General features: G+C 36.1%; 1 protein-coding gene across 27 annotated transcripts in view; it reads left to right on the forward strand.

The window, feature by feature from the left end:
* Ppfia2 (PPFI scaffold protein A2) overlaps positions 1–20,199 on the forward strand; it is a 474,268-nt gene that overhangs the window by 80,287 nt on the left and 373,782 nt on the right. For 26 of the 27 annotated variants that reach the window (XM_087557891.1, XM_087557895.1, XM_087557873.1 and 23 more), the window contains 1 exon segment: positions 13,091–13,144. The exons of the other annotated variant lie outside the window; for it this stretch is intronic. In XM_087557891.1, the coding sequence (XP_087414017.1) occupies positions 13,091–13,144 (54 nt within the window). 27 annotated transcript variants of the gene reach the window in all.

A 20,199-nucleotide genomic window follows, 5' to 3' on the forward strand; every position in this document is an offset into this window, starting at 1 on the left:
AAATTTGCATGCATTGCCATTAAGAGTAATTATCTGGCTAAGCATTCAGCATCTGTCACTAGCTCTCAGGTTCATTGAAAGTTAAAAATCTTAATTTTTCAATCTAAGGTATTAGTGAAGTTTTGTATAGATAAACCCAGTTAATATTTTATCTTCTGTTCTTATGCCTACAGTAAATTCTTAGTTCCCTTTTCATGAGTTTGGTTAATCGTTTTACAACCTTTGTAAAGGTTGCTCTCAGTAGTAGATAGCCCGTTTGCTATCTCAGAAACAATTAACTCATGACACTTGAAGACTGGCAGAGTTATCATTGAGGTTTTGACATCAAAAAGAACTTAATAACAATCTTATTATAAAAGAGCTTAATAATTAGTAGTAAAACTTAGGAATTTTTACAGAATCATCATTAAGAATTACAAAATCATCTATTTGTTTATATAGCATCACTACAAGACAGTACATCATTGTTGCTCTGCAAAGATCTGCTCAGAAGGGTGGGCTAATGCCTAGTGATTATATTTATTTAATAATAACAGAAAAGCATATTAATAGCAAAAAATTCATTAAGTGTAATATTCTCATCCTTGCCTAAAGAAATGAAGCCATCAATAGATTCAACAGTCCATGGTGGAACCATCTCAAGAAGATCACATGCTAGTTTGTAGCTTCTCTTTGATGGCTCCTGGAAGGAGATCTTACATCTGCTGGACTCTTTGGGTTCAAGGATGGGGTGGGTATTGGGGTGGGGATCTTTCCTTTGTTCCTGGTTAGAGCAGACCACCAGTGAGACAGGTAAGCTGTGGGGTCTTAGGGAGTGGTGGTGCAGACTTAACTGTCTGCCACAGGTTTAGGTGGAGGTACAGATCAGAAGGTCAGTAAGCTCCTAATTGCATTCTTAATAGTTATCCTTATAACCACAAATAAGTGTAGCTTTCATCCTTCATCAAAGAAATTTCATGTTCTAGCAGAGACCAAAGATAGTCTTAATAGTATTATAAGTTTAACCACCACTACTCTTCTCTTCTTTCTCCCCTTCTCATTATGGAATTCTTCTTATGTCCTATACTACTGTGATTAATGTTTGCTTTCAATATATTTTTATTGATGTACTCTTCTTTTGTGTGAAAGGCCCTATCTACATTGTCTAAATAATAAAGTAAAATCACTTCCCACTTCTTAAGGAGTGAAGGTATTTAACTTTGTGGAGAATCGGTTGGTATAATCCCCTTGAAGTCTGTGACTAATTCTTGTAATGAAAACCATATAATTGTTGCTAAAGCCTCACAGCCTTAGAACAGAAAGGGATATATGAGAATTATTACTACTCACAAATACAGTCTCATAGAGTTCTCAATGAAATCTATAACTGTAGCTAGATATGTGGTACTCAGAAGTTGAGAGGAACACTGTTTTTGCAGATAACCTGGGTTTAGTTCTCATAATTTACATAAGGCTACTTATAACCACCTGTGTGTGTTGCCATCTCTTTACCTCTGTGTACATCTACAAATACACACACACACACACACACACACACACACACACACACACACCTTCCTGATACATATATGCACATAATTTAAGATGAAATGTGATCGTTTTAAAAAAAGAAATCTAGTATTCTACATACCTATTCAGAGCAGAACATCCATCCACATCCAGAAATTTTATTTTATTTTTTAAAAGAAAAGACATGTATTGAGAACCTATAAATACAGGGAATTATTAAGAGAGTTAAAATATGCATGGAGGGAAACACATACTCTAATATAAGGTAATATAAATAAGAAAACAAGTGATGTGGAAATTCATTAGATGAACTGGACACTCTCACTGGGTAGTTTTAGGAAGTGTCATTTTATATGGGATTTGAGGTATTCTTATACTTTTTTTTTTAGTTCAGGACAAGTGTATCATGCCTTTTATTTTTAATTCCAATTATTTCTATATAATAATTCTTAGGACTTCTCACTGTCTACCTTTAATATTAAAGGGGATTTAACAGGCAAATTTAAGAATTTTGACTTATACAGATTATTCTGTATTATTTGAGTGGATCCATGGTACTCTCTTGTTAAAAGAAGAAAACAAAGTTAGAGTAAGAAATAGGATACTTTCTCACAATTGAAGATGGAGATATAAGCCAAGGAATGCAAGTGGTTGCTAAGAGCAGGGGATGCCAGGAAAATATTCTGCTCTGAATTCTTAAAAAAGAAACACAACACTTTAATTTTCTAGTCTTCTCTTCTCCCAAACTGTAAACCATATCTTCACTGTACATAGTAATTTAACACAAGTGACATACAATGAAGCTCTGAGAATTGAAGATACCATTATATATTCTATAGTTTCTGTTAATGCTGTATTATGCAAGTGAGAACCATGTGTCTTTTCTGTATGGATTATTTTAAGCAATAGGATTCCAATTTTCTTGCCATAGCATTACAGCAAACAGTAGGTTTGCTGTTTAGACAGACATCTTAACTGCCTGTGTGACTTCATCAGACACTGTCAATTATAATTGGAAAGCTGCCATACTAACTCTTTATTATACACTAATGATAATAATAGTTACATTTGAGAATATTAATTAATGAAAAACATGTTTGAAAAATATTAAGAGACATTCCAAATAAATAATATTTCAAGTTAATCCCCAAAAATTACAGAGTAGCATGAACTGTGAAGCTCGATTTCTTTTTTTTTTTCTTGAACTCTTTTTTTATTATTATTGGATATTTTTATTTACATTTCAAATGTTATTCCCTTTCCAGGTTTCCCATCCACAAGCCTCCTATCCCATCCCCCTCCCCCTACTTCTATAAAGGTCCCCTCCCAAACCACCTCCCCTTCCCACCTCCCCGTCCTGATATTCCCCTACACTGGGGGGGGGGGGTCCAACCTTGGCAGGACCAAAGGCTTCTCCTCCCATTGGTGCCCAACAAGGCCGTCCTCTGCTACATATGTAACTGGAGCCATGGATCTGTCTCTGTGTACTCTCTGGAGGGTGGTTTAGTCCCTGGGAGCTCTGGTTGGTTGGTATTGCTGTTCTTATGGGGTTGCAAGGCCCATCAGCTCCTTCAATCCTTTCTCCAACTCCTCCAATTGGGACCCTATTCTCAGTTACATGGTTTGCTGCTAGCATTCGCCTGTGTATTTCTCATGCTCTAGCTGAGCCTCTCAGGAGACAGCTATATCAGGCTCCTGTCAGCATGCACTTCTTGGTTTCATTAATGTTGTCTAGGTTTGGTGGCTGTAGGTGTATGGGCTGTATACCCATGTGGGGCAAGCTCCGAATGGCCATGCCTGAAGCTTGAATTCTTAGTTACTAGTGTGGGTAGAAGAAAACAAGATTGTTCGTAGAACATACCATTGCTATAGGACATTCTGTCACTGATGTTGTCTCCATCACTCTTTATTCTAATAATCCTATTCTGTGTTATAGACCGAGTTAACTTAGTAGTGTAGAGTAATAGCACCCATTCACTTCATAGTTTTAAAAAATGTGCTAACAATACTACAGTCATTAGTAGCATCGCTTATAACAGCTCCCTAAACAGTAGTATACACATATATGTCCTCCTGCCATTTACTATAATAACTTGCCACTTAAAAACTGCAATAAGGAATTTAATTATAAACTCAACTCTTGTGACTCCAGCTTTGACTCACTTTTCAGAAAGAATATAGCAATAGAAATTTTTTGTTCTTGTTGTTTGTTTCTTTTTCTTTTGTTTCATTTTTCCCGCCAATTCACTTATATTCCGATTCAACCTCCTTCGAAAAAACTGGCTTATGCTTTTGGATATTGCCCAAAGCTTTCATCTCACTATGTAGCTTTATACAGAGTTGCTGTATTGTAATTTCCAAAGTCAAGCAATGAGTATGTAATTTATCTGACAATAAAGAAGAAAAAAAGAAAGAAAAAAAACCCTTCTTGGTTAAGTTCTCTAAAAGTGTGAATTATGTGTTTTTGAAAATTCGGCACCTGTTCTCTATTTTCTCAAATCAATGCTGCCCCAATGCCCAGCTCAAATACAGCTTCTGCAAGTTTCAGTTCTCCAGATAGTTAATACGTATTAACATTGTCTCCCAAGTCAATGCAGAGCATCTCGGCAAGCTCTTCCTCCAGCTGATTCAGGAGCTCATAGCCACGGAAATGCACTGCCTCGGGATAGTGTTTGGTTTTGTATCATTATTAGTTAGTTGTATGATCTTTGTCAAGTCACTAAACTTAAACATCACAGACTGACCGTCTTAAAAATATAAGGTGATAGCAGCTAAGAGAGCTGAGATGCTGCTTCACGAGACAATGGGGAACTTAATATGGTGTTTCAGTACATACCCAGTCAGTGATAATTACCGCTATTCAACTAGTTTCTGTGGGAACTCAGAACGTATTCTGAAACAACAACAACAAACAACTCGGGAAATATCAAAAACTGAACTACTGCCAACCCATAAAATTTATTACTACAACCACTATGTTCTAACTTAACGCTTCATTATCAGAATTCCTCCATAGGTTGTTCTGTGTTCTACCTTAGGTTAAAATAAAAGAAGTATCTTAAAGACCTAAAGACTATACATGGACTGACCCTGGACTCTGACCCCATAGGTAGAAATGAATATCCTAGTAAGAGCACCAGTGGAAGGGGAAGCCCTGGGTCCTGCTAAGACTGAACCCCCAGTGAACTAGTCTATGGGGGGAGGGTGGCAATGGGGGGAGGGTTGGGAGGGGAACACCCATAAGGAAGGGGAGGGGGGAGGGGGATGTTTGCCCGGAAACCGGGAAAGGGAATAACACTCGAAATGTATATAAGAAATACTCAAGTTAATAAAAAAAAAAAAAAGATTGTATTCCACACTTCAAGTTTGATGTGTTATTTCGTGTTGGTTAAGTATGTTTGTTGACTGACTTTTCTTAGTTATGATTCCCCACAACAACCCAAACACTCTAAAAGCTTTGAGTTGCTTTATTTTCCATCATTTTCCTTTCATGACAAATTTGCAATATATACTCAGCCATTTATTTTGACATGGGCTAATTATAGAACTGGAAGGTAATTCACATCTGGACTATGTTCAAAGCAACAGAAGACAATTTCCTATTTTTTAGAACTTTGAGCAATGAAATTTTGCTTCTCCGAGTAAGATTTGTCATATTGGTGTGTGCATTTTCTACTTCTCTGTCCCTAGGGAATTTACCCTATCATTTCGCCAAGGAAACACTAACAGCTTAAACCTCATTAAGAAATTCAGCTTTGTTTTTTGAATGTTTGTCTTAAGGAGATGGGATTTTTTTTTTTTGATGAAAGATTGTTTCATTAAACACCATGTGGGGAATAAAAGAATGATCCCTTAAAAGAAAATATTTGTCTTCTGTTACCCATTCCTTTTGTTGTGAGCTTACAAAATTTATTACACAAAAGTAAACATTATTAATACTAGTTTAATATCTCTGAACTATACCCTTATACTAGGCACCTTTGTTTGGTAAATGGCTTAAATATTGATTTACTCATCATACAATGGTGTTACCTATTAAGTGGTTTGCTTTTTTTTTTAAATCCCTACCTGTGAGCAAAAAAAAGCCTTGGTTGTATAGAAATGTATTGCCTTGGGATGAGATCACACGGAGCCAAGGGCATGTCTCTTGAGTGCATTTCCCATTAGTGATATATGGCAGAATCTGAGTAAACTAGGCTTGAGGTTAGAACACAGGGGCTTCAAAGCATTTTCATGAATTCAACAGCTGTGTGACCTTGGGAAGGTAATTCATTATTTAGTTCATTTCTAAATTTTATGAAGATTCATTGTACAAAAACTACAGACTTGCTCTACGCTTTCCAAGGAATGCATTTTTACAAAAGTAAGAAATATTTTACCACTCGCATCTGGAGTTTCAGAGATTTTATCAGAGCGACAGTGCATGAATATTCACTCAGTCATTGTACATTCAGTACTTACTTAACCGCACCTTGTGATGAGCTTGGTAGAGGCTCAGGGAGGCATTCATCACTTACTGGACACTGATAAGCAGCATCTTTTAAATAGCTTATTCTTTTATACTCAAAGATTGCTTTAACTTTCAGCTACTAACCATTCACCTGGACCTGCCAAACACTTCATCCCTCTATGAGATACCCCTTCATTATTCATGCTTCTTTAAATCTCTTTGAGTTTAACCTTTTTCTCTTAATTGAAACTGGCAGATTTATGCAAGTTCAGTTAGGTAATTAATCATATTTGGAAGTAAAGTAAGTCAGTTAATGAACTAGAAAGGTACTTGAGGAATGTGTACTTTGTGCAGAAAAAAATATACAAAGGCATTAATATAGAAGCCTTTGGATACGTAATATAGAATACGTTTGGATTGCTTATTAATTAGTAAATTTCTTAAGACCAATACGATTTGATTGACACAAGGGAGCATTGTGAAAGATGGCATTAGAGAAAATGTCTGAATCAATATCACACAAGGCATGCAGAGCACAATAATAAGCTGAGTTTTGTTCTAAGATTTTTTGAAAAAAAAAACCCACAAATTGTTTTTTTGAAAATTTAAATATTCAAACTTGAATACAAAGTAGAAAATGTAGGATGGACTAGGAGATTAGAGCAAGTTCAAAGATAATTATTAGCTTGCTGCTTATACTGCTGAAGAAGTCCAAGAAATTAGTGTACTAGTAGTGATGAGAGGTGATTAAGTTAAACTGCTTTCATTAAGACATTTGTGGTAGATGAAGAGTTTGGACCTGAACAACTAGTTGTCTCGTGTCCAGTCATTGAATTGGGGTCCTAGTTTGGAGAAGTTAAGGTCAAAACATGATTTGACATTTCATCAACTTAAGAAAATTGAACTAAAGAGATATTAATATATAAATTAGTAGATAGTATGAACATCAGGAGATAAACTGAAGCTGAAGATAGAAATTCAGAGTGCATTGGGGCTACAGAGATGGCTGAGCAATTAAGAGTTCCTGTTGCTCTTATAGAAGGACAGAGTTCACTTCTTATCAGTCACTCATCCTGGGAGGCTCATCATCTTCTGAAACGTCAGCTCTACGACAATAGAAGCCTTCTTCAAGCCTCTGTGAACACCTGTATGTATGTTTACACACAGAGAGACCCTCACATAGTAATAATAGAATAAACATTCTAATGAACTTTTAAAAGTAACTTCTTATCAGAAACAATATTTAGAATAATAGTACTAAATAAAATTATGTAAAGCATGAAATTCCAAATACTAAAGAATGGATTTCAAGGAGGATGGAGCTCTGAACAGTGCCAATATTTCTTAATGATAATAAAAGAATATTGAAAGAACATTTCCATTGCATTTAAATAGCAATTTGCCCTTGGGAACCTTGGTAGAATGAGTTGACTTGTGTACTGGAACTTCACTAAGAGAAAATAGAAAAGAAATGAAATTTGAAATAATTATTCAATAAAATAGAAATATTTAATTTTAATATTATCATAAGTATTACTATGAAGTAATATAAAATATAACTATTCAATAAAGTATGGTTATTTTACTACTTAGATTGACTTCACTGATGGCAATAGGTTTTATGTGGATTACTTAATGATCTCTGTTATACTGCATATTGAAATATAATGCCATTCCTCTGACAACCTGTGTTATAGTCCCAAATTATAAATATGTCTACATTAGTTTACTAGTTTCTACAAAACAAAACAAACTACATGCATGCTTAAATAAGAGAAAATTTTTTCACACAGCTCTGGAAACTGGAACTCCCAATATCAATGCGATGACAAAATAAGTTTCCTCTGAAATCTCATCCTGTGGCTTGCAAATAACCATTTGGCTGTGCCCCCCTATGGACTTCTTTCTGTGGACTTATCTGCACTTAACTCTTCCTTATTTTATTAAAATACCCATTATACCAGATTACTATCATGAATTCCTATATGCAAATTTTATTTTCCATTAATTTTACATATTAAAGTAGTAGGAATTGGAAATTTCAGCATATAAATTACAGATAAAATAATTTAACATATCACACTTATAAATCTGAAATTTTACAGTGCTTATTAAAGTAAATAATTATTACCATGCTTTAATTACTTTTATATTATATGAAGTGACTTATGAAAAAGTAAAAATTGATGTTCATGTAAAAGGCTGCTACAATGTATTAAAGTAGTTGGTGTTATATGACTTAGATGAAAATAAATTCAACTGGATATTTGTGCTGGATAGTTTTATGTCAAGTTGAAATAAACTAAAGACATTTGAATGGAGAAAGACTCAATTAAGAAAATACCTATAAAATATAGCTGCAGGGCCAGCCTGTAGGGCATTTGCTCAATTAGTATCTGATGGAGGAAGGCCCTGCCTATTGTGGATGGTGCCATCCCTTGGCCAGCCATCCTCATTCTCTAAGTCAGCAGGTTGAGCAACCCCTGAAGAGCAGGCTAGTAAGTGTCACCCTTACATGGCCTCTGCATCAGCTCCTGCCTCCAGGTCTCTGCCCTGTTTGATTTCCCATCCAGTTATTTTTCAAAGGTTAACAGTGATATCAAATGTAAACTAAATAAACCCTTTCCTCTCAAAGTTGCTTTAGCCATGGCATTTCATCATAGCAATAGCAATCCTAACTAATATATTATTCATAATTTAAATATTTTCCTTGGCATTGACTTTGCTGCTATGTGATGATTTTTATTATATATTTCTTTCCTGTAATTGAATAATTCTGTTCTTCTACAGATATTCAAGAAAAATAGAGAATAGCCTAGAAAAGTTTTCAAATCACTACATTCTCATGTGAGGCAAGACTCACATCAGAAACAGATGACTGACATTGATGGCCACATGATTGATTAATCTATAGATAGCTACATTTTTGTCAGGCTATGTCAAGGGAAAATATGGCAATTTTTCCAATTAAAGAGAGACTGGCCCTATACAGATAAGTCAAGAACTAATTATTAATCTTGCATAAGTATTACATTTTTTGAATAATATAAACCCATCATCATTACGTTTTTTTGAAGAAATATATTGACAAGTTGATTAATGACTACTAGGCATAAGTGATGGCCTGGGTAAGGCATGGAATAAACTGAAGGATATCCTATAACCTTGTAAAAATAATTTGTTGTTTGCATGTTTTTTGAGCAAATGAGAGTAAATTTAAAACCTTTTATCACTGTTTTCTATGAGTTTTTTTAAACAAATATTAGTTCTTTGAGAATGTCATATTTACCCCCCCCCCAAGTCTTCCCAGATCCACACTTTTTCACTACCGCCTTAGCTAGGGTTTAATTGTGATACATACTGTCTCCAAAAGCAACTTGGGAATAAAAAGGTTTGCTTCTTCTAAGACCTTACAGACTATTACTGAAGGAAATTGGGGCAGGTACTCAAGGCAGAAACGTCGAGTCAGGAACTGAAGCAGAGACACTAGAGAAACACTGATCACTGACTTTCTTCTCATGGTCTGCTCAGTGTCCTGTTTTATAATACCAGGGACTATGTGACCAGAGGTTGGCACCTCTTATCTTGAATAGAGTTTCATTATGTCAGTCATCAACCAAGAAAATGCCCCATACATTGCCCACAAGACAGTCTCTTAAGGGTTTTTTAACAACTGAGGTCCCCACTTCCCAAACAACTCTGGTAATTTCAAGTTGACACAAAACTACTCTGCCAGCAGCATTGCCAACAGCTCTTCAGTTGGAATGAAACTTCCTTCCTAGGTCTCTCCTCGCCATACTAGGATTTGCTCTTTTTGATCATATGCATATATGTTGATATATTTTAGACAACAAAATATGCATATATTCCAAAGATTTCATATTTATTTATAAAATTACAATAATTATAAAAATCAACTTAAAAAACTTGTTATGTAAAAGCAATGGCAGGCAAAAGGAAAAGCAGGATGCTCTGTCAGGAAATAAATGAGACTGAGGTGTTTATGAAGAGGACACATTATGATCTCACATTATGAGAGAACTCTGGGAGCACCATTTTTTGTATCTTGATTATTTGATTCTTCAGAGGGACGTTTATAGATGGCAATATCACATGGAAATGTCAAAATGTTGGGGTCCAAGAGTCACTTACAAACCACACGAACACCTACCTCAGTCAGAAAGGGACGGTTCATTGAATACACACACTAAAACTGATTGAGCAGGGGCATAACTCAGAACTCAGGGGCTGAGGCTACCACCTCAAACATTTTTCTATGTCACCTTATAAAGGCTAAACCCACAAAGTACACAATAAGCTCATACATAAGTGCTGGAATGGCTTCCTGGTGGTCAGTCCTGACTCAAGCTGTTTAAGACATCTTAGACAGTTTATATTGACGTTAATTTGACGGGTCCTATGTGAAGCTTATAGCTGTAGAATTTCCTAAGATTAACACACCTCATAACATACAGAATATAGTGGAGTGTGTGGTCAGCGTGACCCTGCTCTGAGTCAAGTTACTTTTCTGTGTCAATGCCTGACAAGCATATTAAAGCAACAATATGAAATAGTAAAATAGCTGATGGGCATGGAAATAAATGGTGACAGCTATGGTAGGGGTAGTCCTCAACAAACATATTGAAAAGACCTTTTCATGCTCAGGGTTCCATCATGTCATGAATTTATTTCACCTAGTTGTTTTGATACTCTTAATTGAAAATCCTAGCTTTTATCCACAAAGGGATCAAGAGATAGAAATTCTAGAGTCAAATTTGAATGACAGTTGTCAGGAACCTGGATTTAAGTTACTGAGGTTATATGATCCAATATAGTGTCAGTCTCATGAATGTTTATAGTAACAGAATAAAAAAGAGTTATAAATCAAGGAACTGGCAAAATATATTGGTAGAGATATCACAAAATCAGGTTATAGAAAAATGGGGTGTTAGTCTGTCTTGGATGTTATTTAAAAACTTGACAATAAATCAAAGGATTTGATTAAGTTAATATAGTTCTGTAAAGGAAACTTTCATTCACCAGATGTAATGTTGTCTCAGAGGCTTACTGATGAATAAGTTGATACTTCCTAGTTCTTTCTCAACTATGGCTGGTGGTTTATTGGTCCAAACTTCTTTCCAAGCTGACTGACTCAAACTGGTTTCTCTTGGATTCTCATGGAATTGTTCTGTTTGGCCTCAAACTAACTTTGACAATCTGATTTCCGGCTCCCTCTGGCTTCTTCTGTCTCTATCTGCAACGTCTCTATGTAAAATTGTATCAGTAAAACTTCCTCTATCTGCATGAATTAAACTCAACATCATTGCCTACACTCTGAGTGACTTTCTCTGGGCCACTCTTAGGCAGCCTGTCATTCCTGTCTATTCTTGTGAGAGTTTGGCATATACTACCTCTGAATCATTCCACCAAAATTTTCTCTGAGTTATTACTTTGTCTGCCTCTCAACCATTTAAAGATGGTTGTTTCTCTCTACAAACTAATCACACCTTCGTTGTTAGGGATTAAAGGAGTGTACTAAGGACAAGTTTGTATTTCAGCCAGAGTGAGTCAGACCACATCTACCTTGAAGGCCTTTGGTTGTGATCCCTTTCCAGAGCACCCATGTTTTTACAATAAAATTTCTTGACATTTTCACTCTTTCTGTTTAAGCTAAAAAATGGTACACAGTTAAACTGATACAAAAGAAACAATTATGAATCCCATAAATTTTACAGTTTGAATGTTCTTATAAATAGCCATTGATGTGATGATCCTTCATAAGTGCAGCCCTGACCATCCTTCAGCAAATGCCCATTACTGCATTGAGGTTTTCCAGTCTGTCAGTCTGATGAAGGATCTGTCTTTTCTCAGCCAGTTTGTTGAGCTGTCCACATGCAGAGGTTTCAGCTTTTTGTGTCATCTGGATGGTTGTCCTTCTACACCCCTTCCTTCTTTGAGTCATGCCTTTCATGTGGAAGCTTCTCTTATTTAGATCAGATTTGTTTCAATCCCATAGTCTCTCATCATCTGTAGCAATATAGGCAAAACCTCTTACCTCTTACCTATATTCCCTGACTTTCATTCTGAAGTTGAAATATCTTTAAATACACACACACACACACACACACACACACACACACACACACACATATATATAGATATATATAGATATATTCCAATGTATTTCAATTGCTGTTGTTCCTGTTTCATTGGCACTCAAAATTTTTTAAATTAATAAAGCATTATTCAGTCCATTTCTGGGAGTTATTATTCACCCTTAATAAGTAGAAGCTTATCAAAGTACAATTACATCCTTCTGAATCCATACCTAATCAAGAGCTAAAGTGTTTCAACCTCTCAAGATTTTAGTGTCAGGTATGGGTAGTAGCAGGATGCCTGTGAGCAGTTTGGGGTGTGTGTGTTTGAGATCTGATTTTACAAATTAAATCAGTTGCCAACCTGATAAAAAATTTTGTGAGATTTTATTTTAAAATCTGGCATTTAATTTTATTTTGTAAATGTTATGTGATTGGTGTCAATTACATCAAAACTCCAGAACTGATATAATAGCTTTCATTTTTCTATTCTTAATAACTCTAACATGTATAATCAGTACTTATGCATTACTTCTGTGACTGTTAATTTAAAATTAAGAACTGATCTTAGTGCAGGAATAACTAATCTAACATTTTACACATGTATTTATAGAGTGGACCATAGATAACTTTAAACTTTTGTGGACAAAATAACATCATGAAGCAATGCCCTTGGAAATAATATGTTAATTGAGGTTATTTCTTTTGTTGTTCTCTGCTCTTTAGCTCTTTAAGATAGAGCATCTTTCTTTTATATCTAGGGCCATTTTCTTCTCATATTTCAAGAACAATTGCTCACTTATTTTTTTTTGCATTTGCAGACTGTAACATATTAGAGAAAATAATCAGATATTTTCACATAGTCTATTTTTTATGTTTGTGGGATTCAATATTCACACACACAGACACACACACAGACACACACCACAAATGATTGAAGCACTGTTGCTTTGTTGTCAATGACAATACACTGTGTGACTGGGTAATGTCCATAATATTGAGTAACATTTACAATCATCGCCTCTCCTCTTTTCAGGACATCGAATCTCTAACAGGAGGGCTGACTGGTTCTAAGGGGGCTGATCCACCGGTAAGTTAGAGCCTTTATTGGATATGTGTTGCATTGCACGGAGAGTTGTTGTGTACTATGACAGGTACTGAGTCTTATTAAAATTCAGTTGATGCAGTAAGTAATATAAAGTGTAAAATTGACTCAAGAGTGTTCTGCAGGATCAAAAATGGTACCTTCTCAAATAATTAATCTACATCCAAACCAGTAGCATGGAAATAAACAATGAGGGTTCTAGTTTACTGGTGACCACTTGATTAGCACACACAGTGCCCTAGATTCAATTCCCAGTACATAAGAAAAAATTAATAAATATTTTGTTAGAAATAACAAATCATTACTATTCTAATAATAGTCTTATTAGCTTGAGAATTTATAACTCTAAAGTGGAGTCTGGGAACTGCTGCACAAAGAATTCAGACACCAATTCAGGTCATCAGGACTGGTTTATTGACTGCACGTCTCGAGACTGATTGATCAGGGCCAAACTTTAATTTTGTTCTGAGCAAATGATTTCAGCAGACATTACTTCTGATGATTTCCCTGTGATTTCAGTCTTGAAAAAAAAATTCAATGTACATAAGTCAAGTAATGTTATATGCAGATTGTGTGAGCAAATGATCAATGAATGAACTTTTACCACAGTTTGATTTATTTAAGTATAGTGGGAATTAATGAATAGTATGCATATGCTGGCCAGTTTTATGTCAACTTGACATAAGTTAGAGTCATCTGAAAGGAGGGGACTTCAATTGAGGAAATCCCTCCACAAAATCTGGCTCTAGAGGATCTTCTTAGTGATTGATATGGAAGGGCCCTAGACCACTGTGGGTGGTGCCATCCCTGGAGTTGTGGTTCCTGCCTTGAATGATTTTCTGTCATGACTTCCTTCAGTGATGGGTGGCAGTGTGGCAGTGTAAACCAAATAAGGCCCTTCCCTCCAGATTGCAGTTGTTTCCTGACTAACATTTAATGTGCCTTGTGACAAACTATCATCTTAATGACTGAGGCTCACAGGTTGATCCTCAGAACTGTAAAACCAAAATAAAGTAAGAAAACAGAAAGTTAGATTGAACTAAATGTATTTCTAACCCAGGTGGATTTTGTCTTTCAATTTAAAATATAGCAAAATAGATCATCAAAATACTAATTTCCATTTTCAACAGTTAAATCAAAGTATTAATAATACCATTCTGTCAGTTTTACCAATAAAACATTCATTGCTGAAAGTTTTAATCTCACTTAACAAGAAAAATTGGAGGAGCAGGATCTGTGCATTACTAGATGAATGGTCCCTTATGAGGATGTAATACAGTGTAGTAATTTATTTTTTAATATAACAGGTCACCGAGAAATTTTGAAACACTAATAAAATAATTAGAAAATAAAAATTTTGCTTTAGGTGCACATAAGAATTAATTTTAAAGATGAAAACTAGGAAACTTGTTTCATTTCAAAGTGTTGATTAGTACATCCAATGACATTACTGATAAAATGGCTTATCAGGTAAGATTAAGTTTGCACGATTCTAGCAATGTATGGTATTGGTAATTTTATTATTATTATTTTTGAGTCAGTGTTTCTCTGTCTATCCTGGAACTTACTCTGTAGACCAGGCTGGCTTTGAACTGAGAGACCTTCCTGCCTCTGCCTCCATGGTGCTAGGATTAAAGGCATTTACCAACACCAGCAGGCTTAGTAATTTTAATAATAAATGTTAAGTACAATTTTTGAAAATTCAAGTAGCCCCTGTTTCATCACTAAAGAGAAAATAATTTAATATTTTCAGACATAATTCAAGAGGATTTTAGAATGGCCTTATTTTATCAAAAGTGTTTTTTTAAAGTTATCAAGTCATTTTTTTTATTTTCAATTTTTTTTAATCTTTATTAACTTGATTATTTCTTATTTACATTTCAATTGTTATTCCCCTTCCGGGTTTCCTGGCCAACATTCCCCTAACCCCTCGCCCTCCCCTTCTCTATGGGTGTTCCCCTCCCCATCCTCCCACCATTACCACCCTCCCCACAACAATCACGTTCACTGGGGGTTCAGTCTTGGCAGGACCAAGGGCTTCCTCTTCCACTGGTACACTTATTAGGCTATTCACTGCTACTTATGCAGTTGGAGTCCAGGGTCAGTCCATGTATAGTCTTTGGGTAGTGGCTTAGTCCCTGGAAGCTCTGGTTGGTTGGAATTGTTCAAATGGGGTCTCAAGCCCCTTCAATCCCTTTCAGTCCTTTCTAAGATTCCTTCAACGGGGTCCTGTTCTCAGTTCAGTGGTTTAATGATGGCTTTCTCCTATGTATTTGCTGTATTCTGGCTGTGTCTCTCAGGAGAGATCTACATCCAGTTCCTGTCGGTCTGCACTTCTTTGCTTCATCCACCTTATCTAATTTGGTGACTGTATATGTATGGGCCACATGTGGGGCAGGCTCTGAATGGTTGTTCCTTCTGCCTCTGTTCTAAACTTTGCCTCCCTCTTCCCTGCCAAGGGTATTCTTGTTCCCCTTTTAAAGAAGGAGTGAAGAATTTGCATTTTGGTCATCCTTCTTGAGTTTCATGTGTTTTGTGCATCTAGGGTAATTCAAGCATTTGGGCTAATAGCCACTTATCAATGAGTGCATACCATGTGTGTTTTTCTGTGATTGGGTTACCTCACTCAGGACGATATTTTCCAGTTCCCTCCATTTGCCTATGAATTTCATAAAGTCATTGTTTTTGATAGCTGTGTAATATTCCGTTGTATAGATGTACCACATATTCTGTATCCATTCCTATGTTGAAGGGCTTCTGGGTTCTTTCCAGCTTCTGGCTATTATAAATAAGGCTGCTATGAACATAGTGGAGCACGTGTCTTTGTTATATGTTGGGACATCTTTTGGGTATATGCCCAAGAGAGGTATAGCTGTGTTCTCAGGTACTTCATTGTCCAATTTTCTGAGGATCCTCCAGACTGATTTCCAGAATGGTTGTACCAGTCTGCAATCCCACCAACAATGGAGGAGTGTTCCTCTTTCTCCGCATCCTCGCCAGCATCTGCTGTCACCTGAGTTTTTGATCTTAGCCATTCTCACTGGTGTGAGGTAAAATCTCAGGGTTGTTTTGATTTGCATTTCCCTTATGACTAAAGATGTTGAACATTTCTTTAGGTGTTTCTCAGCCATTCAACATTCCTCATCTGTGAATTCTTTGTTTAGCTCTGAACCCCATTTTTAATAGGGTTATTTGTCTCCTTGCAGTCTAACTTCTTGAGTTCTTTGTATATTTTGGATATAAGGCCTCTATCTGTTGTAGGATTGGTAAAGATCTTTTCCCAATCTGTTGATTGCCGTTTTGTCCTAAGAACAGTTTCCTTTACCTTACAGAAGCTTTGCAGTTATATGAGATCCCATTTGTCGATTCTTGATCTTAGAGCATAAGCCATTGGTGTTTTGTTCAGGAAATTTTTTCCAGTGCCCATGTGTTCGAGATGCTTCCCCATTTTTTCTTCTATTAGTTTGAGTGTGTCTGGTTTGATGTGGAGGTCCTTGATCCACTTGGACTTAAGCTTTGTACAGGGTGATAAGCATGGCTTGATCTGTATTCTTCTACATGCTGATCTCCAGTTGAACCAGCACCATTTGCTGAAAATCTTTTTTCCATTGGATGGTTTTGGATCCTTTGTCAAAAATCAAGTGACCATAGGTATGTGGGTTCCTTTCTGGGTCTTGATTCTATTCCATTGATCTATCTGTCTGTCTCTGTACCAATACCATGCAGTTTTTATCACTATTGCTCTGTAATACTGCTTGAGTTCAGGGATAGTGAATCCCCATCAAAAGTGCTTTTAAGGACCTTTTAAACCACCAATCTAAGAGTGCACATGGGGGTGGAGGTCCCACGACTCCAGTGGCATATGTAGCAGAGGAAGGCATTGTCTGCCATCAATAGGCGAAAAAGCCCTTTTTCCTGTGAAGGCTCTTTTCCTCAGTATAGGGAAATGCCAGGATGTTGAGGTGGGAGTGGTTGGGTAGGAGGGGGACCATCCTCATAGAAGCAGGGGAGAGAAGATAGAATGGGGTAAACAGGAGAAGGGATAACATTTGAAATGTAAGTACATAAACTATCCAATAAAATAAAATAATATAGACTTTAGAAATGACGTCACTGAGAATAGTGCTTCTGTTACTTCTAAATCTGAGATTTATTTAAGAATAATAACTCTTCTATTACTGAGAAAAAATCTGTTAAATAATAACTTAGAGCTGTCTTCAAAATGTTATCTGAAAGTGCATTCTGCGTATGCTTTTAGTACATAGAAATTAGATCACAAATTAATCAGCATAAACAGGCTTGTGTAGGTACATGCTTAGATACAAGTGTTAGTAAAGCAAACTAGATAATTACTAACCAAAGAGCAGTATCAAATAACTAAATAATGGTCATATATTTGCTTTGCAATGCTGGTGATAAAATCTATAGTTTTTGCTTACACACATTAAGTATGTGTTCTACCACCAAGCTATATTTTCAATCCAAAAGTCGTAATTGAAAAATACATTTCTTGGGGGTTGGGGATTTAGCTCAGTGGTAGAGCGCCTGCCTAGCAAGCACAAGGCCCTGGGTTTGGTCCCCAGCTCCGGAAAAAAAAATACATTTCTTCCTCAAAATGTATGTCTCCTACATCTGTACATGTATTTAAATGAAAATTAAATATATATTCAACAGACATAGATATTTTTCTTGTCAGTATCTTTAAACAATAGAGTATAAAATGTCTATATAGAATATACCTTTTAAAATGTATTAGAGATGACCTGTAATTTACAAAAAAAAAAGGAAGTTGTTCATAGGTTACATTCAAATAGTCAGACTATTTATTGTCAAGCAATTGATTACCTGGAGAAATTTTGTCTCCCAAGCAGGAAATCTTAAAATGAAATGTTCCTTTGGAGTTAGAGATGATTGCGTTTCAAAATTACTACAAAAATTAAATGTAAATTATTAAAGATACTTAGTGACCCTTACTACCTTATTCATACAAAGATTTTGGTGGGGATTAGGAATCTCATTTTAGGGATTCTCAGGGAGCAACGAGAATTTGAAACTGAAGAACTAGGCAACAGGAATGCAGGTAACTGTGTGTGCCCTTCCCTGTGGCCCACACAGTAAGAAGTGTCATGAATGCTATGATTCTAAGGATGTTGGCACTCTCCTTAACTGCAAGCTAAATCCAAGGACACAGGTAGGATTCGAAAATCAGGTTGACAACAAAATATAATTGTAGTGACACGTGTGTCAGCAGAACATGTACCAGAGGATTTATTTTTATAATTTTTTATATCCTGGAATAGAATTCGGGATATATTCTGTTCTTTAACTAGCATTTTTATTTCGGAAAAATCTGATGTTTCTTAAGGTCATTGTGAATAAAATCTGAAAAGAAGAAATGAGGGCCAAAATGAAGACTACAGGAGGGAATGCTCCTGAATACATTGTAACATACATCAACATATGTGAGGCAAACACATTCATTCTACAACCGAGATGTAATTGAGTTTTAAATCTGTCTCCTTGCCTCACCCGGAAATTTCAGAAAGAACGCCACTGAGAATAGTTTTTTTTTTTCTCTCCACTGTAAGCAGTAAAATTTGTGTTTGCTGAATATTGGACTGGGTTTATTTTTAATTGTTCTAAGACTCTTTTTGTTAAATGCCAATGGATCTCTTCAGTTCTGGAGTGCGATGAATTAAATGAGTCCCCGTTCGGTTTGTCCTGAGCCTGAAGCACACGATGTCCTGAACATCCTTTAGCTCTGCTCATTTCCCCCACCAAGCAGCAGAGATTGCTGTACGTTCTGTGTTTTTGTACTTTCTGTTCAAATTTTATAGCTTCTTAATAGTTCTTGCAATTTGGGTACACACACAGCACAACATTTAGAAATTCAATTTCCTGAGGGTGCTGCCAAGATGAGGTTATATATGTTTTTTCTAACTGTAAATGTACTTAAAATTTTAAAACCTTCTGAACTCATTTTGAGTTTGGTGATTCGAAAGTCCCATCAGTTTACTCATGAGGATAAATGAGGTAACACTGATTCTAGTTGTGAACTAAGTAAACTTTTTGCATTATACATGTAATACTTAGCATTTTTCATTCTACTTATTTCAAATATGCTGAACCCTTGGCTGTAAACCATGTGCTATACATTTGATTAGATTTTGGAGATAAGTCACACCTTCCTTTCAAGAATGTTTTATTGATTCTTTGTGACTTTCACATCATGCACCTATTCTCATGTCTCCAATTCTGCCTTCCTTCATGCTGCATGAACAGTCCACTTCTCTTGCTTTCCCATTCCCCTGTCACACACTTGCTCATGCTGACCATGCTTGCCTTCCAGCATGGTGGTTTGCCTCTTGAGTGGCTCCCACATGCCTGTGCCACATGGCAGCGGATGGGCTTCTCAGAGAAGTAACTCCTAACCTCAGAACCTTACGGTTCAGAGGGCAGACAACTTGGTATGACTAAGTACAGTAGTGTGTAGGTGAAGGGTCATGTGTAAACCCAGTAAAAGCCCACAAGTCCCAACTGAAGAAACTACAGAGACAACAAAGTAAAGGACCTTTCAAAATTGCAAGATGAGTAGAAATCTTCCAAGTGAGGAGATATGGTGTGCCAGAAACTGGGAGATATGTACTTAGAGAATAAATCAGAGAAGAGTATATAAGGTCTTGAAGTATTCCAAGAATGGTGCAATATTATAATGGTGATGTTTTAATAAATAAAATGTAAAAGATAAAATCCCGCATGCTCTCTGTCATAAAGAGATGTTAAAATAAATAGTGTGTGGAAAGTAATTGTGAGCGCTTAGCAAAGGGGAGAGGGCATATAAGAAGAGACCTTATAATAGGTTCCAAAGACTTTAGATAGAAACAGTAAATCCTAAGGTTTGGATCACAGAACAGGGACTGTGGCTCCTTGCAATTAGTATGGCTATTTATTTACTTACTTATTTATTTTTACACTCCAGATTTTATTCCCCTCCTGGTCTGCCCCCTGAAGGTTTCACATCCCTTACCTCCTCCCTGACC

The sequence above is a fragment of the Rattus norvegicus genome, chromosome 7, assembly GCF_021556685.1.
Source record: "Rattus norvegicus strain SHRSP/BbbUtx chromosome 7, alternate assembly SHRSP_T2T, whole genome shotgun sequence".
Lineage (NCBI taxonomy): Eukaryota > Metazoa > Chordata > Mammalia > Rodentia > Muridae > Rattus > Rattus norvegicus.